The sequence below is a fragment of the Heloderma suspectum genome, chromosome 3, assembly GCF_057233095.1.
Source record: "Heloderma suspectum isolate Gila_16-S chromosome 3, 16-S_ref, whole genome shotgun sequence".
NCBI classification, from domain to species: Eukaryota; Metazoa; Chordata; class Lepidosauria; order Squamata; family Helodermatidae; genus Heloderma; species Heloderma suspectum.
This window is the reverse complement of record NC_139460.1, coordinates 248362834-248390357: the sequence shown is the minus strand read 5'-3', so window position 1 is coordinate 248390357 and position 27524 is coordinate 248362834. Positions and strand designations below refer to the sequence as shown.

At 42.3% G+C, this 27524-nt stretch overlaps 1 protein-coding gene across 6 annotated transcripts in view; it reads right to left on the bottom strand.

Moving 5' to 3' along the window:
- The window catches only part of ABLIM1 (actin binding LIM protein 1), a 310327-nt gene that overhangs the window by 241464 nt on the left and 41339 nt on the right, over positions 1 to 27524 (bottom strand). For 4 of the 6 annotated variants that reach the window (XR_014789480.1, XR_014789479.1, XR_014789482.1 and 1 more), the window contains exon 1: positions 15000 to 15141. The exons of 1 other annotated variant lie outside the window; for it this stretch is intronic. Coding sequence is in view for 1 of the 5 variants with exons in the window: in XM_084846146.1 (XP_084702272.1) it covers positions 15000 to 15039 (40 nt within the window). In the remaining 4 variants the exon portion in view is untranslated. Of the gene's footprint in view, positions 1 to 14999; positions 15142 to 27524 lie in introns of those variants that run through there. One more of the 6 variants, XM_084846146.1, reaches the window with a different exon arrangement.

Here is a 27524-nt window from a genome sequence, read left to right as displayed (position 1 = left end):
GATCCAGCAAGGGTCATCTCATGTTCTTACCCTTGAAATGTTTCTCAATAAAAATCCAATTCCTTCTCCAGTCTGATGCAGTTGTATTTAATATGTGGGATGAAGCGTAAGAAGATTCAAATTGGCTGGCGAACAATAGTGCCCTGACTGCCAAATATATCAGTGGCATGAGCATGCCCAAAGCAATTCCTGCTCCCTACCTAGCAACAATTTCATTTGGAGAGTACAAAAAGTTCAGCTTTAATTCAGCACCTGTTAATGTCTCCTCTGGAAAAGGCCTTCAGCTTTGCTTTATTAGTTTTGCAATAGCCTTTGGGACCATGGCAAAAACACACAATTGCTCTCCAGTGGTCCACAGTATGAACAACTGACATAAATCAATACTAAGTCATGTTCAGCTTTTATTTTGACCCCTCTTTAAAAGGTGCCATAGTTTCCTCTCAAAAGCCAACATCTACCTTAAAAATGGAGAGAACAGCCACTCAAGCTTGGGCCACTTGTATGGGGCAAGTGCAAGATGGGAATGGTAGTCTGTGGCCACCAAGCTGGAGGAAACCACTATCATCTGTTGCTATTATTTGTATCTTACATAGCGCTGATGTAGCAGTAGCAGCTAAGAGCCAAACTACTCATTCTGCTCATTGTGTAGGTACAACTGAGCCTCATATTTTCTTTTACTCCAGTGTAACGGCATGTAGTCCTGATTCAAATTGGGACCAGCACGCTCTGGAAGGAAAGGATGAATTTCCCCCCACCCAGTTTTTCCCTGAAATTCTACCACGCGCACGCGCACACACACACACACAATGGAGACTTTTTTTTAACCCTGTAGGGAAGGGGATTAAAGAAATTTAGGAAAGAAGGGGGAAGGTTTAATCCTTCCCTTCAGAACATGCTGGTCCCAATCCAAATCAGGACTTCATACAGTTACACTGGAGTAAAGGAAAAAAACAGGCTCAGCTACACCTACATAATTAGCAGAATGTGTAGTTCTCTAAGAGTGTGAGGTGGAAAGTCCTGGTTCAAATCTTGTCTCAGCTATGAACTCACTACGATGCCTTAGGCAGCCACTGTCTTTGAGCCTGAGCCCTTTCATCTGCAACATGCCGATGCTGCTGCTGCTGCTGCTGCTGCTGCTGCTGATGTCTTAACTTATCAGGGTTACTAACGTAATATAAGTGGAGGACTTCAAATATTTCAAAATGCTATCTATATCCTAAGTGCTGCAATCTTTTGTTGAGTTTGCCCTTATGGAAGTCCTAATATTATTGATGATTAAATTACAAATCCTTATTTCAAATATGCATACTGCATTCTCTGCCGTAAAAGGTTGCACCGAAAGTACTGTATAACAATTCATTGTTCCCATGTCACAGGTACAGAAGCTATCTAGTGACTTGCCTAGTACCAAACAGTCCAGGGCAGAGATGGGACTCTGCCCAACGCATACTTTCCCACTCCCAAGCTGATCTCAGTCTTCAGCTACACTGGCTATCACACTGCTGCACCATTTCACTTTCTCCTAGGGATGAAATTCTTTCACTTCTAAAAAAACTAAAATGGTCTGAGCAAAGAAAGGTCTTCCATACCCTCCTTCTACATGAATTAAGGGCTGTCTATGGCAGGCTGAGGAGCTCAAAGTGAGGATCAAACAAGGTTTTTTCCCTTGTCTAGTCAAAACAGACTACAAATGTGGCCTGAAAAACCTGCATTACATTCTCTCCTGGGTGTACGTGTACTGCAGAAGCCCACTGTATAGTGTTCTCGGCATAAGAGATCGATAAAAATGAGCCTTCAATCACAATGCCAGGAAACAAAAGGGCTGACTCACAGCTTGTTAATGTAGCAATCTGATCAGCTCATTTATTACTGTGCTCTCTCACTCTCTTGTGGCCAAAAATAAGTTGGGAACAGCTTCGCAGTCCTCCCCACTTCATCCCCCAATAGATTAGACTGAAATATGTGGAAGAAATTATCTTCAAAATAGAAAAGTGAATCATTCACTTTAATCAATACTGATTATCTTAACTATGTTTTTCAGTCTTCCAGTAAAAGCAACCAGCCTAATTAATGTCCCATTCATCAGTACAATAATTAGATCATGAGAAATTCAGCAACCCCAGGTCTTATTTTCAAAGGTTTATGGAATCAGTGATGGCTGCCTCACCTCATGCTGAATATTAGGGTGTTGATCATAGCTCGCTGATCCCCACAAAATGAAAGAAATACAGAATTACCTCAGTAGCATAGTTCATTGGACCAACTCATCATTCAAAAATAGTTTTCAGATCATAGGCAGGTGGAAATGAGAGGCCCATCGTATGGAAAAATCACTTTCCCAGACCTGGCAGAGCACGGGAGGTATCTACAGCTCAAATTGCACCTGCTGAATGAGCAAATTAACATTCTACATGCAAGACAGAGCTTGTCGGCTCAGAATCCACTTGTACATTCTTGAACATCCCACCCTGCCCCATTTTGTACTAGGTCTGGGTAGATCTGCCAATCCTATAACAACAGAAGCAAGAGTCAATGACATACCAACCCATTAGCTCCAGAGTGATGATTCAAGTCCAAATTTCTTTAAGCCCTCTAAAGGCAGTGTAGCAAGTCTAGCAGCAAAACTAACACGCAACGTCATTCAGTAAGGCACTCTTCCAATCACATTTCCAGGCCGCAGAAGAGAAATGTGCAAGCAAATACTCACTGCGTTAGGAGGAGTTAGGGTTCCAAGCACAAATAGAAAAGCAGGCCAGGAAGAGAAGAAGATGCTGCTAAACCGGCCACAGATAAACAGCCATCTGTCACGATTTAATTAACCCACTTGGGGTGTCTGCCCCACAGACTACCAAGGAACTAGGATAAGCTAGAATCGAGGGGTAGTATCCAATGTTAGTCCTACTTAGAGTAGACCCATTGAAACAGATAAGGAACTAACTTGTCCCATTCATTTCAATAAGTCTACTCTATAGGACTAACACTGGATACTACCCAAGTGTTCCAGGTAAAGGCAGTCATACATAATACATAACCATAGAACTGGAAGCAACATCAAAGACTACAGAGTATAAACCTCTACACTACCAATACGTGGACTCAATAAAATCCTATCAGATGTTTAACCTGGGCAGCCTTCTCTTCTTTATTCACACCGATCTCCACAGATCTTTATTCTACAGCCACTGATAAATACTATTCTTAATAACACTGTAGATGAGAATATGTAGCACAAATTGGTAATTAGTGCAAAATATCTCTTACTAGAATGGTTTGTGTTTTACATTTCACTTAACTTTCAGCCTTGTTACAGCTGTCAAGAGAATTTAGATTGCTCATACATTCACACTGATTTTTTAAGCAATGGTATTTGGCAACTGCTTCATTCTGAATTAAACTTTGGTTCATTTTGTGTTTCTCTCTCTCTCTCGCTCTCCCCCTCCCTCCCTCTCATGGTAACCAGGAAGCTGTTTTTCACAAATAATAATTATTTGGCAACAAGAGATTTGGAAAACCTCTTTGTTACATCTGTGCAGCTCTTTACTGATATATTCACCAAAAAAATGAAAATACAAATGAGTAGAAAACAACAAGGATCCAAACATTTAAATAGAAATATAATTCAATGCTTACATGCAACCTCTAAACAGGAAATGAATAATTTAATAGTAATCATGTAATATGACCATACAAAGATGACGATTACAATAAAAACAAGTAATTCAAGAAGTCATAATCTTCTGAGAGGTGGGCACTGCTCCTGCTACTATTTATTAGTGTGATTCAAAAGAACTGTTTGAAAAAGTTCTTTCAAAATGGGAATATACTGCAATACCTAATGGAGCACAACTCCTGACCTAACCCTACCTGGACACTATGATCAATATCTGGAGCCTTCCTCTGGGTGCCACCTCCAAGGGAGGCTCAGAAGGTGGCAACAACCGAGAGGGCCTTTTCAGTGGTGGCTCCCCGATTTTGGAATGATCTCCCCACTGACGCCTGCCTGGCGCCAATACAGTTTTCTTTTTGGCACCAGGTTAAGACTGTCCTCTACTCCCAGGCATTTAATGGCATATGATGGGGCATTTATGCCAGCTGTCTGAACAGGTCTAGTCTTTTATTGAAATTGTTGTTAGCTGTTTATATTGTTTTTAAATTTTGTATATTTTTATGCTGTATCTTATCTTGCGAATTGTTGTGAACTGCCCAGAGACCTTCAGCTATTGGGCAGTATACAAATGATATCATTTGTATCATTATTGATGATGATGATGTCTTCCCAAGGCTTAAACAATGTTCCACAATTTCACTTCCCACAAATTCCAGAGCAAGTGTGCTGTTACCCTCTGGTGAGCATGACCAGGCTCAGCCTTCTTCCCAGCTTGGGAGCAGCAGGTGCAGGAGGGTGTAATTCTCACTGTTGTCTGGTGATCCTCAGTCCTTCACAGCTCCAAGGTTGGTAGAAATGCTGAAGGCTGTTTGCCTCGACAGTCCAGGGCCAAACACGAGGTCAAGAACAAGGAGAAGTCCAGGCCAAAAATGACAGAATCCTGCTTTTAGCTTATTTTTGCCACTGCTCTTCTGCCCATTTCATAGGCTTTTTTTTTACTTACTGTTCTATTAGCTGCTGCTTATGCCATTTTATTGTCTTCTTGTTTAACATTTTTATAGTTTTTGACTTGCTTTAGTTTTTTAGTTACTTTTGTGAGCCACTTTGGTTGAGACTTCTTGCAGTGGAAATCAGGCATTTAAATATTTGAAATAAATAAGTGAGATTTCTATTTAATCTCCACCACCGCTTTATCAGTGTAATAGGCCTGTATCATCCTGTACCTTCTTGAGTGATTACAAAAGTTCCCATCATCATATAATTGGCATAGTGAGGCGGAACAGACTATACAGCCAAGACTAATAGGAGAAGGCCACATGGCCTACAAACTGCTGGCAGAATGAGTTGGAAAGGGAGCAGGTTTCTTAGGGGATAGCATTCCAACTGAGAGACAGCTCTCACTCAGAGCAGGAAGACAAAGGAAAGGAAAGGTCTCTGCTCCACTCAAGTACTGCTAGATACAATTGCGCACAAGAAGATAATAGAGAGATTAGGAGTTATATGCCAATATGGCCATATAGGCAGGAAATAAACACAGAGGAAAGAGATATGATGCTGCTCAGGACACTGAAATAGTAGCCACAGGCCACTGGAAGCTCTGCTGAAACTACCTGTGGACTTCCAAGCCTTCTCCAAACATTAACCACATCTCTTCAAGCTTAGCTCCACAACCATGAGGACTAGAAAACATTTTAGTAAAAGCTGAGCTACTCAAGATATGTAGAGGCTGAGGTACTCAAGGTATGTGTGACACATAAAACTTTGCTCATAAACCAGTCTAGATTAGTCTGCATTGGGCTCAAGGTACGGGTACATCTACACAGCAGCACTGAAGTGAAATTAGCTGTAGATCTAATTCACATCCAGTTCCCATAGTCCACATGTACCAGTAACTTCAGGGAACCTGTCCACAAATTAGGCAGAGGCAATTATAGGGCCAGAGTAGATAGTCCAGTTAACTTTAAAATTTTCAGTATCTGTGGAGGAGGCAGGGAAAAGAGGTCGAGGGTAGGAAAGAAGAATGAGTCCAAGCAAAACAACAGAAAACAAGTGGGCAAACTTGCCACTAGATCACACTAGTTTACCTGTTGGGATATTATCACATTAAAAGAGAGAACTTTTGTGTGTGTGCCAAGAAAATATTTGTGCCAAAATAATTCTTGCTATTTCCAGCTGGTGGTAGCCTAATTATCAGTTATATTTTTGCAAGTGATTTGCCACTATCATTCTTGTCTTTGCCTGCAAGAGAAGAATGCCCTGATATTATATTCTGTGAATACATTAGTCTGGAAGAGCTCATGACTTGGGTTTTAGTGTACTGAGTGATTTTCAGTTTATAAAGCCATAAAGAAGGTGACAGCCTGTCACCAAAATCTTGCTACGTAGTGCCTTTCCATTTTACACAGCACAATAAAAGTTAATCCCTTGTTATTAAAGCTTCATTTGCACAGAAGTTATTTTATACCCCAGGATCACAGGAAGTTGCATGTGTTGCTTGAATTCTGCTGAAAGTTTTGCAGATGTGATCCACAGGAACAGAATTGTGGTTCTCCTGGACCATACCTGACAGAGGTATGGTCCAGGGGAGGGACCACTACTTAGTGGTAGAGCACATGCTTTGCATGCAGAAGGTCCAAGATTCAATCTCAGCATCTCCAGCTAAAGCATCTCCAGTAGCAGTTGATGTTAAATGCCTCTGCCTGAGATCCAAAACCTCTCAGAATAAATAATACTGGGTTGGATGGTCAAACAGTCTGACTTGATATAAAGGCAGCTTCCTATCATCCTATGTTTTGGCAGCCCGCCTTACGCACCGCTGTGGAGAAGAACATGAAATCCAACACTATTCCCCCAGCACTGGCTCAAGTGGCCACATCCCTTTAACAACCATGCATTGGCATAGAGCTGTGGGCATGTTCAGGTATTTACAAACGTGAGTACAGCTAAAGCAACAACATAGCATCAGACTGCTAGTGTCTTCTGTAGATCTCACTATGTGCATGAGAGGGAAACAAGAGAAAAGTCGAATGTTTACTGAGAAGAGAAAGAATTGATTGGGAAAAAATGTTCTAAATATAACATTGTCCAATTAAATCTAAACATGTCTAGGTCTCAGTCATAAAATCTCAACAGGTAAACTGGCCAGATCCATGCACTGGAAGGGTCATCCAATTTTTTCTCTGTTTTTTGTTCTAAATGTTTTTTCTTCCTTTGCATTCTTTCACACTTTCTTAAATTCTGAATGTTCATTTACAGTGTAATCTTCCAAAGAAACGCAATCTACATGGCACAACGATTCAGCGATTAGGTATGAAATATGGCTGCATTCAAACGTAATGCTAAACCATGGTTTAGTGTTATGAAAATGAGCCATAACAATGCTTAGGCTAACATGTTTCCCCTCTCCTCCTCTTTGAGTACGATCCTGGGGAGGAGATCGGAAGTTCCCTCTTCCAATTTAAACTAACCACAGTGTAGCATGTCATCTGAATCTGAAATGGTGGTTAATCGTAACTATGCTTAGTTTAAATAAGCCAGCGTCATAAACTATGGTTTGAAGTTGGTTTGTTTCAACAAACCACAGTTAAAATAAATCACAGTTTGTCCAGGCTTGGATCACACAACAAGCTGCAATCAACCCAAAACAGAAAAGAGTTTCCAAATGCCTTCTCATGGCTGCATCAGGGGAGAGCAAGGAGGGGAGTGTGTGAGTCCGTGGCTTGTTAAGGTTCATTTACATGATTACAACTGAACGAGGCCTATGTGAGAAGTTCACAAGACCCAGACACATGTCGGTATCGAACACTGTTGTAATTTTGAGGCATAGATATTCAGGAAGCTGAGCATTGTGTTATTCCAATAGAATTGGATATTTGCCTGAGAATGACACAATAACAAGTCTACATTTAAGCAATAAACAAACTGATTTTTTTGTTTTTAAGTTACATGCAAAAACTGGAAGGATTTAACTGAGGAGCTTACTGTTATTTTCAAAGGGAAAACACTTTTAAAAAGCATAGATTACCACAGGAATTACCAGTTAAAATCCTTATGCTCTAAGCATATGCTGGGCATATTTTCATTCTGGAACCAGCTTGGCAACATCCACTTATTTCTCTTTAACTATGAACAAGCTGCAAGCCAATCTTTACTGTTTTTGCCGTCCTCTTTGTGTTGCTGCCAAACACTTGCATTGTTTTTCCCCTAAGTCATCCAACTGCCATGCAAAAAAAAAAAAAAAAAACCACAAAAAAACTTCAGGTTTTTCCCCCCTTCTGCTCTTATCATCAAAAGCAAAAACCAGGGCAGACATTTCACACTGACAAAGAAAGGTTTTGCATATGCTTTCACTGCCTCAAATGCTGAAAATTAAAACATCTAACTGTCTTGTTACTGGAGAAAAACAGTACACAAAAGTGAATACATCGGTTTCTCAGTCCAACTCAGTGAACTGGAAGGAGAAAAGCAACTGCAAGCAGATCGATAAGGTAGACAGATAGATAGATATTTGTCTTTTTCTGTTGCTACAAAAGCTGTGCAGGGAAGGAATCATGCCAGTCTTCCCTGAATCTGTTGTACCAGAATCTGGATTATGCACTTGGCTGTATCTTTTATTTAGAAAGGGTTTAGGTTGACCATATATAGGGATGGGGGAGAAATCCGCTCAGTTCTCACTGTAACGCAAATTTACCTATTTTTGCACTTTTGAGCCACTATGCAAATCAGAAACTCAGCTATCCTTCAAAAATCACACTTCCTCGAATTTTGCAGTGGAGTTCTCTAATCATAAAATATGTGCAAAAAAGCATATTAGGGAAAATACTGTTCAAAAATCCATTATATTAGGAAAACTGCTTGCAAAAAACGTGTATATTAGGCAAAGATGCATACAAAAATGCATGTGTTATGAGAAATACACACAAAAATAACTATGAATTTTCATGCAAACTTTTTAAAAAAATTCTTAAAGTTCAGGACACACTGAATTTATGACTAAAGAAATTCTCAAAGTTCGATAAAGCCACACTTAAGGTTGCAAAAATGGGAAATGGGGAGAAACTCAGACGGACAGATTTGTCCATTCCTAACCATATGCTATTAGGCAGTGTGTCAAATAACTGCTTGCTATTTGTGCACAGGACCTAAATAGCTTACCTGATGTAGTCAGAAGTCTGCAAAACTTCAGTTTCATTCTATTGTCTTTTACCAGCCTTGGGAATACTGGCAGCATCAGAGGCCAAACACATGGGGTAGGATCCAACGGGGACCTACCGCTGGTGGCGAGCACCGCCAGTTCCCAGTGTGCACATGGCTGGCCCAGTGGCACATGCAGCCCCTACCGCCAGCGGAAGCAATGTAACACTTTGCGGGGCAAGCCCCCATACGAGCGGAAATGTAAGTTTCTGGAAGGGGCAGCTCACACCTTCCAGAAACGTGCATTTCCAGTCCGTTGGGGGCTTGCCCCTAGAGCACCACTGCTGGAGGTAGGGGCTGCGCACGCACCAGGAAACAGTGGAGCTCACTGCCAGCAGTAGGTCCCCGTTGGATCCTGTTAGAAAAAGAGACTCCATAACCATTGGCGCCTCAGTTACGTAGGAGCCCGAGTGGCGGGAAAAATGTGGGCGGAGCAAAAAGGAGAACCATAATGACGCGCTCATGACTAACAGCTTGGTAGGATGATACTGACTGTTTATTGGCTATTAACTTGGTAAGCTGATGTACTGACTGTTTCATTGGTTACTGGCAAGAACAATAGAAGTGATATGGTATAAAAGGCTTTTGCACACATGTCTCGGGGTCCAGACTGCTCTGCACCCGTTTTGCAAAACATTTCAATAAAATAGTGTTGGATCCACTGCTGCCTGCCTGGCATCCTTTTCTTCTAAACCGAAAGCAAGAACTTTTTATCTAACAATCCTACCCCTAGAGTTCCAAAAGGGCCTAAAATTCTGCCCCCAAACGAAGCCAGATTCTGTAATTTGACCACACTGGTTGGGGGGGGGGAGTTTTTGCACATTTGAACCAACGCAATTCCATTCATGACTGGACTGGCACACTAGGAGGGGTAAAATATAGCTAGGGGTTTTGTATTGTTCATGCATTGACTGACAGACTGGAACAGAAAATGGAATGTATGTAGTAGGATATAGGAGAACAGAGCCTGAAGTTTGTGCTGTGATGTAGTCAACTCTATAAAACAAGGTCACAGCATAAATACCAGTAGATGCTTTTGGCTCTGATGTCAGTGGGGCAGTGAATCCACTCCGGGTTTCAGTCAGAACCAGTCAGGCTAGAGAAGCTATCCAAGGTGCTTCACACCTTGGATAACTCTTTTAGAGGTCTGACTGATTCTGCCTGAAACCCGGAGCGGATTCACTGCCCCACTGACATTGGAGCCACTAGCCTCCACTGGTAAATACCTCCCATGTGCCTGTCTCTTTAGTAGGAGTGCCAGAGAAATCTGCAATGGATTCAAATGAGTTCAGATTTCTATGACTCAAACCTGCAGATTCCACAGCAGACCAGCTTTTTCTGAATAAGGATTCTGCAGACTTGCGGATGGGTTTCTCACTTTAGCAGGGGGAATTTGCACTAATTCATATTAACTAATGCAACATTAGCAAATACAAGGGCAAGAGATCACTGTTCAAGAAAGGCAAGTTAAACAGCTACAGCAAGCCACAGTCATGACCGCTGATAAAAGTGTTGTGACAGCTGTGGAAATTGTGGCCAGTGGTGTACTGTGGGGTGCGGGGGGAAGAAGTGCTCCTGTGTCAGCCACTAGCAAATGTATGACTAGAGAGATGAGACTATCTCATTTCACCTGTTCAGGCAGTAGATATTACCACCACCTCTATTTCTGAAAATTACCTACTATTAAGGTCGGAATCAGACATGACATTTACACAGCTTCCACCCAAACCAGCAGCTGCCTGCCTAATTCATTCTCTCCTCTCCCTCCTTTGTAATTCCTTTCCCCACCCCTGCGACTCATTTATCTGTGAGGAATCAAGAAGGGGTGCCTGCTTTTGTGAGCATATCTATTTGATTTCTTGCAATGCTCCTAATTCAGTGGTATGATCCGCCACACACAGTCTGAAGTGGTACACATTAGACACAGTTGAGAATTAGGCCAAAGTACCAAAGCAACTCCCTACTATGAGAGGAGAGTATTGCCTTAATGCCAGCAATATTCTCCCAACAGATAACAAATTCAGAGAACAAGGGAATGACTAGGTGACTGTAAACTCCCTGAGAGACTGGGTTGCCCAGCTGAGGGATACAGAACGGAGAAGCACTTACCCTGGAACCTATTTTCAATTATACGGTCAATGAGCACCCAAACCCCGTTACTGTCTATTGCAGCTACTACCCAATTATGCCTCATTCTTCCAACATACCTCTTGTTTCTTTGCACCCACAACACCTCTCATCAAAAACCAAAATTTTAATAGGGGAGGGAAATCTCTGTATTAAGACCACACTGTTTCTAAATGATACAATCTTCTTCTGAGATTACCACCTTAAAAATGTACATGGGTGATTGCCTCCCCAGTCAAACTTCTCCCTGCATATGGAAAACTTAAATCATAGGAAGACTTTCTGAGTGCAGAGGAATTCTCTTGTGCGGCATTTTTCAAACGAGCCACTCTGACAGGCATTCTCAAAGACTGTACCAGCCTATTTTCATCAGCTCACTGGTATTTAAATATATACGCTCTGCACTTGCATTAAGTGAAGTCTTTACATCATGGACAAATGAAGCCATCACCTAAGTAAGAATTCAGTGAGTTAGTTAGTGGGCTCGTGGCCAAAAATGGGGTTTATAACAGCTTTACATTTAGCTCACACATTCTGGCATGTTTGAGGTCTTAAACCAACACCCTATATTACTTCATCCGCAAAAGAAATAGCTTATTTCCAAAATGCTTCACCTCTTCATAACAGCACTGTTCAAAAGAGACCATTCATACCAGAACTGTTTGCACACATACATGCCCTCTTCTGCTATTGGCAATATTTTTGGATAAAAAATCAAGCGTGAGCATCGTACCTACGTGTTCCACCAAGAGATGATATGGAATAAATAAGCTCCTATTTCTGTAGCCCTGCCCAGACTTTTAAGTTACTTCCCACCGGTTGTGTGTTTTCCCAGTGGAATGAGATAAGAGTTATTTTTAAGACCTAAATTTGAAAACTCGAATCTATCTCACTCACATGTATCATCTTCTTATATTAGCTGCACTATGAAACATTTTCTTTTTGTAGGAGGAAATAACTGTTTCTTAGAGCTTCCAGACTTAAGAGGACAAGCTGGAGCAAAGAAGGTTTTAGGTGGAAGACGAGCAACTTATATAGGGAAGTTGTGGAATCGCCCCAGGCAACACAGGAAGTTGCCATACCAAGTCAGACTATTTGTCTGTCTAGGGCAGTATTGTCTAATCTGGCTGGCAGTGGTACTCCAGGGTCTCAATGGAGGTTTTTCCTACCAGCTGCTACCTGATCATTTTTACTGAAGACGCTAGGGAGTGAAGCTGGAATTCTCTACATACAACACACGTGCTCTACCACTGAGCTCTGGTGGAGCTCTACCCCACCTTCTTTGGTCATTTTTAAGAGGAAGTTGCTGGAAATGGCTTAGCACCAGGGCAGCCTTCCTCAACCTGGTGCCCTCCATACGCTTTGGACTTCAACTTTGTTCAGCTCCAGCCAGCATAGGAAATGATCAGGAATGCTAGGAGTTGTAGTCAAAAACATATGGAGGGCACCAAGTTGGGGAACACTACTTTAAAGGCCAATTACTGGAATTGGCCTAGATAACCCATAATGTCCCTCCCAAGTCTACAAATATAGCTCATAGAATGTGACACCAAGTTCATAGTGGTAACTAATGTTAGTCCTACATAGAGTAGGCCCTTTCAAATGAATGAGACTTAAGTTAGTTATAACTATCTTATCCCATTCATTTCAATGGGTCTGCTCTAAGTAGGATTAACATTGGATACTACCTCATGGAGATTTAATTTAGTCGGGTTTTATCAATAGGTTTTTAAGCTGTCGGGCATGTTTGGGGGGGGGAGTTTTTGCACATAATCATTTCTCTGAAAAGGTATAATCTTCCATATCACGCTTCTTCCCACATTAGACCTGCAGGGTGATAACCAGTAGTATAGGCATGTCCTTATTCTTGAGCCCTTCTCAGTCAGAGAAATCTTACCTAGCTTGTGGGAACAATGACTGCTTTTTATAATATAACTCCCTGAAATGATAGCGCATCCTCACAGCCGCCTTTTCTACAAGAATAGGCAACTAGAAGGCCTGATCTAAGATCAGACTTTCACATCTATATTTTATGCCAATCCAGCTGTGATGCAAAAGAGAACTCTTGAATGTGAAAGCAACCAGATGTGGGACCCCATAACTATGGTTATCAGGTCTTTTTGGAACTTTACAAAATTGTAACATACACATTCTCTGCTGCATTAACTCATACCTCCAGATTATAATGGGTCACAAGAGGAAAACAGGACTAAGCTAAGGAAAGGAAAGGAAAGGAAAGGAAAGGAAAGGAGCTGTAGGCAGTTCAGTGGTAGAGCACATACTTTGCATGCAGAAGGGCCCAAGTTCGATCCCCAGAATCTCCAGGTAGGCCTGGAAAACAAATCCTGCCTGAAAGCCTGGAGAGCTACTGCCAGTCAGAGACAACAATACTAGGCTAGATGGACGAGTGGTCTGACTCAGTATAAAGCAGACTGCTACTGTATGTTCCACACCATACCAAAGATGGCCTCTAGATTAAGAATGTGCTCACATGCAGTCAGCCCCAGTTTACATAACCCTAAGGCAAGGTACATTCTTTTTCATATATTGACTGTACCGCTCCTAGTCATTGAGGTGCTTTAGAAATAATAAATATTAATAATAAAATTATAGTGTTTTCCAAGGACTATGTAACACAGATGTCAGAACTCATGTCTGATGTGAGGGCAAACAGAACCTTCCATCCCAAGATGCAAGGCTCAGAAACAGGTACTGCACCAATGGCATGAACAAACCCCCATCAGAGGTGACATCACAAAGACAGTTTAAGTCAATACTGACAGGAATTCCCAGCCTGATGTTTCCAAATAATATCACCCAGAAGGCAGCCTCTGGAAGAAGGGATCCAACAGCACACCAGCTTGGCTAGATCTATTTGAAGAACTACCTTTTCATTAAACTGACATCATCCTGGTTCAGACCTTGGCAAAGATATCTAGATTACACAATTTAACAGCAAATCTTCTTTCCAAACTAGCTTTCCTTTGCCACTTGTAAAGGGAGTGTGGGTAGCTACTTCTCTAACAAGCAGATACATGCAAGCATTCTACACTGTGCCTGAATGAATAAAATTTCCAATATCTCAGCCAAAAAGGAAAAGTGATCAGGTCTGACACACCCGTTCACAAACTTGCAACCTGCAACGTACAAATCTGCACAATCTGTGCATAAAAGTTATGTATGAAGAAATTATTATAGGCAAGAACAGCTTATTCCTAGAGTGAACATTTATCCTGACATATCTATTCCATCTCTGACCTTTTCATGCTTATCCTTCTAATAGGAAAGTTCTACAACATATTTAAAGAGCATTGCTGGGAACCGAAGTTTCAAACATAGCATAGATTAATTTCCAGAATAATGGGATGAATAAAATATCAGGCTCTTGTGTTATTATACAGGCTATAACTGAGTCCCAGTGTTGGGGGAAAAGGTGGGATATAAATAAATATAATAATAACAACAACAACAACAACAACAACTCATTGCTGGTTAATACCAAGTTAAAGACTGTTTTGCTTTCTAAAACCTTTCATTAGAGCAGTAATGCTAATATTATATTTCACTCCATTTACAAAGATAGTCAGTAAACCTTGCTTGTTCCATACATAAATGATTACTTAAATACTTTCCCATGCTGATTATTAATTTGATATATCTTTACATACACTTTCAGCAACAGCAGTTAGTTCAAACGAGTTAACTCCTTTCCTCTCTCAATCGCCCCCAAACTGTAGTAAAATGTGAATCAGACACATCAAATGGTGTTACTTAACAGTCACTATACGTATAAAAAGTGCCTTCCTTGCTTGCTGATATTGAGTCCATCACATAATGCAAACCAAAACTGCATTTCAAAAGAAGAACATTTTGTACTTGTACAGTGAAACTGAACCCCCAAATTTTAACAGAACAACTCAAATATAAGATACACACCTAGTCCTGTCCAACCAAACCTCCCTAAACCTCTACTTCCTGCTTGGAGATAAACTGAAAATAACATCTTGAATGTTGTTTAAACTATACAACGTTGTGAGATATTTACATAGACATTTACTTGCTCAGGACAGACCTTGGCTGCTTCCAGAACTCGGGTGTATTTGTAACTCCATTTGTTTTCCCCAGCTGCAATGTCTCCACAGTTCAGAAAAGGCTATGATTTCTCCAAGGACAGAGAAAAACAACCAGTCCCCTGCAGTGGCTGCTCTCCCTCTGACTCCTTCCCTCTCACTTGGCAAGCTGTTCAGCACTAGAGAGGAGTGGCCATTTCAGGCAGGGTGTGCCACTGTTCCAAAGTAATGTTAAAAGAATAGCAAGGATTTGCCCTTTTGCAAATCTACTTAGTCATTCTTCTTGCTGATCCAGAGCACCTTTAGAATGGGTGGGCTGTAGGGTGGGCTGGGCACTTGCCCTAGGCAAGCCAAGTTGAAGGGGGTGCCAAGCTATGCTCAGTAGGTCAGTATATGTTGAGTGTACTGTCTGCGGTGAGCTAGGGCGAAAGAAAGCATTAAGTGCTTTTAACATTTTTTTTTCTTCAAAATTCAACAGGTTGGTTGGGCACCAACTACAAAAATGAACTTCCATCAACTAGCTTTAAATGTCTCCTCCTCCTCCTCCTTCTCCTTCATGATTTCCAATTTGGTGTCATTTCTTCTAGACAGAAATTAGTGGAATACAGCTTTACTTTGCTAGGTTTTGCAATTCTTCACAAGCCACACAACGTGGCAACACTGCAAAATTGACCAGGGGAGGGCACAGAAGGAATTCCTTTCTCTGAGCGCTATTTATCCTAGGTGAACATTTTGCGGTTTGCATATAAACATGAGTAGCCAAAGAGGGAGGGAGGGACAAATTTCATTAGGAGAATAACAACTGACAAACCTCTATTTGCCAACCGAGAGGCAGCTAATGAGCCATGAGGCACACAATTGTTGTTACTGACCAAAGGGTCTCCTGGGGCCTATCTGCACTGCGCCCGCCATCACAACAAATTCGGTGTCCTGTCGGGTTAAACGCTCTTGCATTAAAACATGATTATCCACACTCAGCCATTTTCCCTGTTGCGCTGTTTCATTGGATGTGTGAGCTCAATTCACACTCGAGCACTGTGCTGTTTTCCTGCTCTTAAAGATAGATGGTGGCTCTCATTGGAGGATCAGAAATTCTTCCTGTTTCTGCTGATTCCATGCCCGGCAGTGGTGCGGGAGAGGCTTGTCGTTTTCCTCATGTTTTCCTGGCCTTGGGGAAAACGACCAGCTTGTCCCTTGCCACTGCCACTGTGGCAGGTGGGGGTGGAGGGAAGAAGGAGGCACCTATCCTCTTCCCCCCCACACACTTGCTAGAGGCTAGGGAGAGTGTCTGGGGGGTGTCTGCCAATGCCCTTTTCCCTGCACCAGGCCTTGACAGCTGGCGCAAGGAAGAGGGGCGGTGGCATCCAATGCTTGTGTTGGGGGGGAGGCTGCTGGCATCTTCGAAGATTCAAAGCTTTATGTCGGCCCGGTCAGTAGTTGGATGGGCGACCGCCTGGGAATCAGGTTTCCTGCATTGAGCAGGGGGTTGTTCTATCCCCTCAAATGAGACTGTTTTATCCCCTTCTATCCCCCGCTTCCCCCTTCATGGATCACTGCCTTGTTGTGGCGAAGGGGCTTGCGTAACTCAGTGAAGCCATAAGCTATGCCGTGCAGGGCCACCCAAGATGGACAGGTCATGGCAGAGAGTTCTGACAAAATGTGGTCCACTGGAGAAGGAAAGGGCAACCCACTCCAGTATTCTTGCCAAGAAAACCCCATGGAACATATCACAAGGGTAAAAGAGATGACGCCGGAAGATGAGCCCCTCAGGTCGGAAGGTGTCCGATATACTACTGAGGAAGAGCAGAGGGAATTTCCAAGTAGTGCCAGAAAGAGTGAAGCGGCTGGGCCAAAGCCGAAAGGACACTCAGCTGTGGATGTGTCTGGTGGTGAAAAGAAAATCCAATGCGGTAAAGAACAATATTGTTTAGGAACCTGGAATGTCAGATCAATGAATCAAGGTAAGCTGGAGGTGGTCAAACATGAGATAGCAAGATTGAACATTGACATCTTGGGAATCAGCGAACTAAAATGGACGAGTATGGGTGAATTTAATTCAGGTGACCATTCTATCTACTACTGTGGGCAAGAATCCCTTAGAAGAAATGGAGTAGCACTCATAGTCAATAAAAGGGTGGGAAAAGCAGTACTGGGGTACAATCTCAGAAACGACAGAATGATCTCAGTACGAATCCAAGGCAAACCATTCAACATCACAGTATTTCAAGTCTATGCTCCAACCACTGAGGCCGAAGAAGCTGAGGTTGATCGGTTCTATGAAGACCTACAACATCTTCTAGAACTAACACCAAAAAAAATGTCCTTTTCATCATAGGGGATTGGAATGCCAAAGTAGGAAGTCAAGAAATAACCAGGATAACAAGCAAGCATGGCCTTGGTATACAAAATGAAGCAGGACAAAGGCTAATAGAGTTTTGCCAAGAGAACACGCTGATCATAGCAAACACTCTTTTCCAACAGCACAAGAGGCGACTCTACACATGGACATCACCAGATGGTCAATATTGAAATCAGACTGATTATGTCCTTTGCAGTCAAAGATAGAGAAGCTCTATACAGCCAGTAAAAACAAGACCTGGAGCTGACTGTGGCCCAGATCATGAGCTTCTTGTTGCAAAATTTCGGCTTAAATTGAAGAACGTAGGGAAAACCACTAAACCATTCAGGTATGACCTAAATCATATCCCTTATGAATATACAGTGGAGCTGATTAATAGATTTCAGGGATTAGACCTGATAGACAGAGTACCTGAGGAACTATGGACGGAGGTCTGTAACATTGTTCAGGAGGCAGCAACGAAATCCATCCCAAAGAAAAAGAAATGCAAGAAAGCAAAGTGGCTATCTGATGAGGCTTTACAAGTAGCTGAAGAAAGAAGGGAAGTGAAAAGCAAGGGAGAAAGGGGAAGATATATCCAACTGAATGCAGAGTTCCAGAGAATACCAAGGAGAGACAAGAAGGCCTTCTTAAATGAACAATGCAAACAAATTGAGGAAAACAACAGAATGGGAAAGACTAGAGATCTCTTCAAGAAAATCGGAGATATCAAGGGAACGTTTTGTGCAAAGACGGGAATGATAAAGGACAAAGAAGGCAGGGACCTAACAGAAGCAGATGAGATTAAGAAGAGGTGGAAAGAATACACAGAAGAACTATACAGAAAATATCTTAATGTCCCTGATAGCCATGATAGTGCGGTCACTGAACTTGAGCCAGACATCCTCGAGAGTGAAGTCAAGTGGGCCTTAGGAAGCATTAGTAACAACAAAGCTAGCAGAGATGACAGTATTCCAGCTGAGCTATTTAAGATCCCAAAAGATGATGCTGTTAAAGTGCTGTACTCAATATGCCAACAAATTTGGAACACTCAACAATGGCCACAAGACTGGGAAAGGTCAGTTTACATTCCAGTTCCAAAGAAGGGCACAGCCAAAGAGTGTTCAAACGACCGTACAATTGCGCTCATTTCACATGCCAGCAAAGTGATGCTCAAAATCCTACAAGCTAGGCTTCAGCAGCATGCGAACCGAGAACTACTGGAAGTACAAGCTGGGTTTCGAAGAGGCAGAGGAACTAGAGATCAAATCGCCAACATTCGCTGGATCATGGAGAAAGCAAGAGAATTCCAGAAAAACGTCAATTTCTGCTTCATTGACTACACTAAAGCCTTTGATTGTGTGGATCACAACAAACTGTGGCAAATTCTTAAAGAGATGGGAGTACCAGACCACCTTACCTGTCTCCTGAGAAACCTGTACGAGGGTCAAGAAGCAACAGTAAGAACCAGACATGGAACAACCGATTGGTTCAAAATTGGGAAAGGAGTATGACAAGGCTGTATATTGTCGCCCTGCTTATTTAATTTATATGCAGAGTACATCATGAGAAACGCCGGGTTGGATGAATCACAGGTTGGAATTAAGATTGCCAGGAGAATTATCAACAACCTCAGATACGCAGACGATACCATCCTAATGGCAGAAAGCGAAGAGGATCTCAAGAGCCTCTTCTTGAGGGTGAAAGTGGAGAGTGCAAATGCTGGTTTGAAACTCAACATTAAAAAAACTAAGATCATGGCATCTGGCCCCATCACTTCCTGGCATATAGAAGGGAAAAATGGAAGCAGTGACAGATTTTATTTTCTTGGGTTCCAAGATCACCGCAGATGGTGACTGTAGCCATGAAATTAAAAGACGCTTGCTCCTTGGGAGGAAAGCTATGGCAAACCTAGACAGCATAGTAAGAAGCAGAGACATCACCTTGCCGACAAAGGTTTGTATAATCAAAGCTATGGTTTTCCCAGTAGCAATGTATGGCTGTGAGAGCTGGACTATAAGGAAGGCTGAGCGCCGAAGAATCGATGCCTTCGAACTGTGGTGCTGGAGAAGACTCTTACGAGTCCCCTGGACTGCAAGGAGGTCCAATCAGTCAATCCTAAAGGAAATCAACCCTGAGTGCTCATTGGAAGGACAGATAGTGAAGCTGAAGCTGAAATATTTTGGCCACCTAATGCGAAGAGAAAACTCCCTGGAAAAGACCCTGATGCTGGGAAAGATTGAAGGTGAAAGGAGAAGGGGATGGCAGAGGATGAGGTGGCTAGATAGCATCACGGATGCAATGAATATGGACTTGAGCACACTCCAGGAGAGAGCGGAGGACAGGAAGGCCTGGTGTGCTATGGTCCATGGGGTCACGAAGAGTTGGACACAACTGAACAACAACAATCCCCTGCTTTGGCTTTTTATTTTTTTAATAATTAAGGCGTTATCTTCGAAGAAACGTGGCTTCTCTGCAATTTTTTTTCTAATTCAGGCATGATCTTTGAAGATTTGAAGATTCAAAGATGTGAAGCTTTGAATCTTCAAAGATCATGCCTGAATTAGGGGGGAAAATTGTGGAGAAGCCATGATACCGGCTGCTACCCACATCTCATCACCCATCCATTCACTGATTCTGGATTTTGTTTCTGGATTTTGCCCATTCATACTAATTTTCATGTGAAGAAAAGTATTGAGTTTTTTTCATTCACTTAACCACAGCACAATCTTATCCATACAAAGTCTGAAATCACAGAAACATTTGTAGGTGATAACTCCAGCCACCACACACTAAAGCTGGCCGTCTCCCAACTTCCATCATTTAGGGCACAATCCTATGCATGTTTAGACAGTAAAAAGTGCTACAACTCCCAGCATTCCCCAGCCAACCATTTCCCTGGTTGGGGAATGCTGGGAGATGTAGGGCCTTTTTTCTGTCTAAATATGCGTAAGATCGCACCCTTATTAGCTTTCCACAAGATGAACTTTTCACTACACATGCGAACAGTAACTGGGTTTGTGGTGGGGGCAGGGAGTGTTAATCAGTAATGAGCTTGTTACATGGGTGGGTTATTACTGGGTGGCCTGACTCCATCTTCAGACTTTAACACCATCGCACATCGGTAGATGGTCAAAACCAGCTATCGCAATGGATCGTTTTAGTGGCTGCTGTACTGGCTGTTGTAATTTAGACACACTTCCTTACAGGGAACATAGGGAGGGAGTTTGGAGAGGATCCCTGGAGGAAGAGAGCAGAACCAGGAACAGACTGAGAGAGGAGCTCCAACAGAAACAATTCCTACATATATCTGTTTGGCAACATACAGATTTTCACACTATCAGTACTACCGTTAACCTTTTCAAAGCATCAATTGTGTTGTGCTAGAAGTGACAAGATCTGATGTTATGTTAGTGGCATAACAGCATCTGTAATAAGTTAGGGGTTCACTCCTACAAAGGCCACACCAAATAAGTTTATATTAACTTATATTAACCCCTAACTTATTACATATGCTGTTATGCCACTAACATAACATCAGATCTTGTCACTTCTAGCACAACGCAGTTGATGCTTTGAAAAGGTTAAGGGTAGTACTGATAGTGTGAAAATCTGGATCCATAGCAGGGTGACAGCTTAGGATAGACCAAACAGATCTGGGGGCAAAGAATGGAGGGCCTGCATGTGAAAGCATCTGTTCACATGTTCCTTAGTAGCTTGATATGCAGGCATAGCATGATGCTTCACAAATTGCAGGGGGGGAGGGGGCCGCTTGTATTCCTCTCCAATTCTTTTTCACTAATGCAGTTGTGTGTGGTACAGTCCCATTCTGGACTGAGCAAAAGTCCACAAGGCTCAGTACAAAGCAGGAGACAAGGCAGGCCAGAAACTGCAGCATCAAGGAGACTCCTAGTGAGCAACTTGCTCCCACAAGACCTGAGACTAAACTGAGGCCTTTTATGCTACAGTCCCAGACTCTAGCCTTTCCCACAAAATGGAAGCCTTCAAGGGATAGGCCTCTGGCATGTAGCCTAGTACTCCTCAATTTCTCCGAGAGCTCATGCCTGGTGCACTGGCAGCATTGGTGCACTGGCTCCATGGAATGTGGGGCTTTTGTAGAAGGGAGTGCTGATCCGGTGGTGGAGCTAGCCTCGAGGTTCTCAGGCTCGGGGGTCTCTGGCAGCTTGGGCTCAGGTGCTTGGACCCGGAGTTTCCTGTGTTGGCACCACTGGTTCTTTGGCTTCAGAGTCCATGTCACTGCTGGAATCCTGGGTCATGACAGGTGCCTAGTGTCACACCCCTGTCCTGATTGGGCAAATCCCCAGGGCTATGGGCACTGGAGAGCCCATTATTTATTTATTACATTTTTATCCCTGGCCAAGGAAGATTTGGGATGGGAGGGCAGTTTGGTTGATACAGCAGCCTCGGATAAGGACATATTGGGGGTAAAGTTTATGGCACAGGACTGGATGTTAATTGTGGTAAATGTTTATATACCGCCAATATCTTCCCAATGCTTTACACCTGATGTCTGGCTGCATTTGGAACATCTTTTGGAAGAGCTGAGTAGAAGGTTCCCTAGCGCCCTGCTTATATTGTTGGGGCATTTTAATGCCAGAATAGGAACAACCTGATAAAAGTTGCTGAGTAGTGTGGAATCCTGGAAGATGATTTTTTAGACCTAAATTATTGGAAATCCTGGGACACAAAGATAAATAATGTGGGTGAAAACCTATTTAGGTTAACATATATGTTTGGGTTGCACATAGTAGGTAATAACGACTATAATACTCCTTTCCCTTTTACTTATTTTTCTCAACACTGAGGCAGCGTGCTTGACTATTTCGGTATTCCTAGTGAGCTCTTGCTCACTTATTTTCTGATATGATAGTAAATCCAAGAGAAGATTGCAATCATCAGCCCATAGCACTGAAAATAGTAGCTAAATCTAATATTTGGGGTGGGTTAGGGTATTTTTAGAAATGTGATGTTTTTAATGCAGAATTGTATTGTTTTAAACTGTTTTATTGTTGTGCATCGCCCAGAGTGGCTGGGTGACCAGCCAGATGCGCAATTAATAAAATAAATAAATAAGAAGAAAGCATCATATTCAGATCAGTGGTTAGCACAGAATCTGGAACTACAGGGGGAAAGGAGGTTAAAATGGCAAAAAGTAAAAGTAAACAGACTTGAAGATTTTCAGAACTCAACTTTAGGTATATCACTAGGAAATATAATTTCATCTCCTAGCTCCAACATAAGTCTAGTACTGGAAGCATATCAGTATATATGTGACAATATGAGACCTTTCTTAAAAACAGACATATGTTGGAATCAACCAAAGCCCATGAAGTCCTTATGGTTTGATAGAGAGTGCAGAGTAATGAGAAATAGATATGAAGAGTGCATGCCGTGGCTGATCAGGAAGCATACAATACTTCTCAGACGTGATTATAAAAAATTAATTTCAGCTAAGAAATCACAATTCCAGGAAAATTATTTGGGCTGAGTTTGAATCAGCCGCAACATGGTCAGACTTGACATTTAGTTGCTGGCAGATTAAAAGATGTAAAATTTACTTTCGATATCCCTATATCAGCTGCAAAGTGGGAAATTTTTTTATCAGATATTATTTAACAAGGAAAAAGATGCAAGGATGGTAATTAAATTGCCTCAGGCACAGGATATAAATCTACTACCTCTATGGTCACCTGTAACTGCTCTTGAGATCAAACTTCTTATTCAGACACTGAAGAACAATAAGGCACCAGGCAAGGATTTTTTACCTCCTGAATTATTCAAAAGTAATTTAGATTGGTGGGCATCACTATTGGCTGGATTGTTCACTCATATAACAACACAGGCTGTATCCCAATCTTAGTATAATTATATGGATGTTTAAGAAAGGTAACCAACAGGACCCTAGTAACTACAGGCCAATCAATCTGATATTCCAGCAAAAATTTATGCTAAGCATCTCTTACAAAAACTAGAGGACTGGGCAGAAGAAAATGTCATTTCTGCAGAAGAGCAGTTTTTAGGAAAGGACAATCTACCGTGGATAACTGTTGTATTTTACACCATCTCATAACTAAGTATTCCATTAAGGGTGGACAGCTTTTTGCAGCTTTTATAGATTTAAGTGCAGCTTTTGATTCTATAAACAGATGCCATCTTTGGGAAAAGCTGGCAAATACAGATATAGATTTGAGGCTTTTATTACTAATAAAAGCACTTTACTCAGAAACCTATTTGAAGGTGAGAACAGGTTCAAATTGTGCCCTCACAGATCTAGTCCCAACAAATAAAGGAGTCCGTCAAGGTTGCATCTGAGCACCATTTCTTTTCAATGTTTATATCAGTGATGTGGTGGCATTTTTACATAACCAGAGTTATCATATGCCCAAAATCTTAAACAGAGAGGTAAACATATTATTGTATGCTGACGATATGATTTTTATTTTCAACATCTCAAGTGGACCTGAGAAGACTCCTGAGACATTTTAGTTTATATTGTAAAGAAAACGAACTACTTATTAATACCAATAAATCTAAACTGGTAGTATTTGGTAAAAAGAGAAAAACTTATAGATGGTTTATCAATTCTAAGGAGTTACAGCAGGTAAAGCCCTACTGTTATCTTGGTATTAATTTCTCAGTTCCAGAATCCTGGGCACTACAAATAAAGAGAAATGAATTGAAAACAGTTGCCAGTTTACAGTCTTTAAGTAGACTGTTAAATCATAGTTACCCCAGTACATTAAGCCCAATTTTAAAAAATTTCAAAGCAAAAGTAATACCTATGCAAATGTATGGTACAGAAATCTTGGGGCTTTGCAGATCTCACAAACATGGGAAGTGTTCAAAGTCGCTTTCTGTGTCTGATTTTGGGGATTTCTAAATCTACCCCAGCATATTTAATTAGTGCTGAACTGGGTATCAAAAAGATCTCTGGATTGATATATGTAAGGATGGTAAATTATTTTTGCAGAATAAGTAATTTAACAGAAGAAAGACTTCCTAAGATCTGTTTGGAGGAACAGAGATTATCTGTGTACGGAAACTGTAGGCTGCAAAAACTCTTTAAACTTTTTGCAAATTTTGAATTTGGATTCAGGCACTAAATTCAAAGCTAAAAGCTAGCTGTAACATTTTTAAACAAAGAGTGCTCGATGTAGAAGCGCAAACTGACATAACTTTACATCATTAGAAACAGCAAAATGGTTAGCTAATACCAAACAACTGCACCGATGAGGGAAATATTTATCAGTTCCTATGAAAATGGAATATCAAAAAGCTTTTACACATCTAAGATATGAACGAATGGATACTGTGATGAAATGGGGGAGATTTCATGGTATACCAGCAGAAGATAGGTTGTATATTTGTGGAGAAACAGTCCTTGAGGACTTGGCTCATTATGTACTAGAGTGTCATTTCTTTAGACACATAAGAGAAAGTTATTTAGAGTGCAATCCTATGCAGATAGGCGGCCGCCTCCGAACTCGGATCGTTCCCTCCGCGCTTCTCCTGCCCTGCATTTTCAGCTAGACAGCTGATTGCGGTTGTCTAGCCATGGGAGGGCAGAGCAGGGGAGGAGGCTGCTGTACGACACATTGGATGTGTCATACAGGCATTTCCACCCGTCGCGGAACACCCTCTGTGCTCTTCTTGCAAGCGCAGAGCACAGGGCTGTTCCGTGCTGCCTCTGAGGCAGCGCAGAATTGGGAGGTTGGTTCTCTGGGAACTGACCTCGGAGCGCGGGCTCCGAGGTCAGTTCCTGGAAAACCAGATATCCTATGGCCATCTAGCCGCTGCCTAGTGGCCATGGGATTGTTCCCTTAGAGCCTCTTCTAAAGAAAGTGAAATATGGCGGTGTAAAGGAGAAATTGATTTATTTATTACCATCAACCAATCCATATGTGAATTAGAGATGGCGGAGAATTTCTCCACGAATCTTCAGGAGGCCGAGCGCCGAGGCATTCGGCCCCCCGAAAGTGTTGGAGAAATTCTCCGCCGGCCCCCCGCCCCTCCCCGGGATGGGACTTACCGTGGCCGAATGTCTCTCTCGGTGGCGGGTCCCGGCGGTGGTTTGGCGGCATTTCGTCGGGGGCGGTGGCCGGTCTCCCGACCGGCTGCCGCCACCACCATTACAAAATAAAAAAGTAAAACACACACACACACACACCCATGATAGGCTACGTGACGATTTATGTAGCCTATCACGGCTAGATTTCCAAAGTCAGCCGTGATAGGCTACGTAAATCGTCACGTAGCCTATCACGGGTGACTTTGGAAAAAAAAAAAGCGCGTACGCAAATGGCGGCAGCCCATGGGCGCCGCCATTTGCGTTCCTTATTTTGGCACATCTAGTCTACGTAAAGATTTACGTAGACTACGGCGAAAATAAGGGCAACGCAAATAGTGTTCCCTTATTTTCGCCGTAGTCTACGTAAATCTTTACGTAGACTAGACATGCCAAAATAAGGAACGCAAATGGCGGCGCCCATGGGCCGCCGCCATTTGCGTACGTGCTTTTTTTTTTCCCAAAGTCACCCGTGATAGGCTACGTGACGATTAACGTAGCCTATCACGGCTGACTTTGGAAATCTAGCCGTGATAGGCTACGTTAATCGTTACGTAGCCTATCACGGGTTTTGTTTTTTCACTTTTTCTTTCGCAGCCGGGGAGACAGGGCGCTTCTCCCTGGCCTGAATTTCGGCTGGGCGAGGCGGGGCGCCTCCCCCCCCGGCCTGAATTTCGGCCGGGCGAGGCGGGGCGCCTCCCCCCCCTCGCCTGAACTTCAGGGGGAAAATCGAAGCGCCTTCCCCCCACCGCGAATCACCCCTGAGAAAAGGTAAGTGACTTTCGTACATCCCTATATGTGATACAGAGGGGTGCGGTATTTGCAGTGAAAGCCACTAGTTGTAGAGCAAAGTTTTTGGATGCCATTGGTGTGAACTGCTATAAAGGTTCAGAGATATGACCATAAGGTGATTGGCATGATATTAAAGGTTCCTCTGTGCTATATTATTGTTGCATAGCCACCCTATTTTAACTTCAGTGAACACTTGATATGCATTTTATAGTTTAGTTGTTTTAACTTTATGTGTAAATTTTGACATTGTATAATAGCATTTTAAATTTTAACCTTGCATCTTTTGCAATGATCTTTGGATTGAGTCATAAACATTTACTTATTTACTTTCTCATACCGTACCCTCTTATAAATCTAGGGGAAGAACTCTGGCTGGTACTCTGGGGGGGAAATGAGATGTAAACCTGTCATTTTGACCATTACTTGTGTACTGTTTTTAAATTGGTTTTGATTGTATTTTATCCAGTGTGTTTTAAAATTGTGATGGCCTATGGCTTTGAACAATAAAGGTTCATTCATTCATACATTTTTATCCTGCCTTTTTTCCTCCTTAAGAAACCCAAGGCGGCATACATAATCCTCCTCCTTTCCATTTTATCCTCACAACAACAACCCTGTGAGATAGGTTAGGCTGAGAGTCTGTGACTGGCCCAAAGTCACCCAGTGAGCTTCCATGGCTGAGTGGGGACTAGAACCCGGATCTCTCGACTCCCAGTCCAACACTCTAGCCATTGCACCTCTTATTAGGGTTGACACTGCTCACTAATATACCTTTTGCTTTTCTTTGTGCCTTTAAAAGCATTTTGATTACAGTGGCAGTGCTCAGCCCAGCACTGTGAAGAGAAGAACCAAGCAAGGTTGCAGCCACCATCTTAATTTCCCCAGAATGCATCCAAGATGGTAGCAGCTGCAGCTTCGCCAAGTGTTTCTCTTTACAACACTAATAAAAATGTTTTTCAGAGCAAAGGGGATGCCTGCCCCTGTTATCCCAGCAGTACAATCCTTGCCTAAGCTGCTTAATGCTCTTTTCCCATGTATCCCTTCCTGCTCCCAAATCACTGGCAATACCTGTCCTACTGGTTGCCTAAAGACACTTCCTCTTTAAACTAAAGCAGTTAGGCTTCTGTTCGTGGATTCTGAACTATCTTGAAGCCTTGTCTATTCAGTTTTTACCCTGCCCATTTTTTCCAAGAGCTCAGGGTGCCCATACATGTGTTTTCCTCCTTATCCTCACAACAATCTTGAAAGATAGCTTGGGCTGAGAGACAGTGACTGCCTAAGGTCACCCAGTGAGGTTCATGGTTAAGCAAA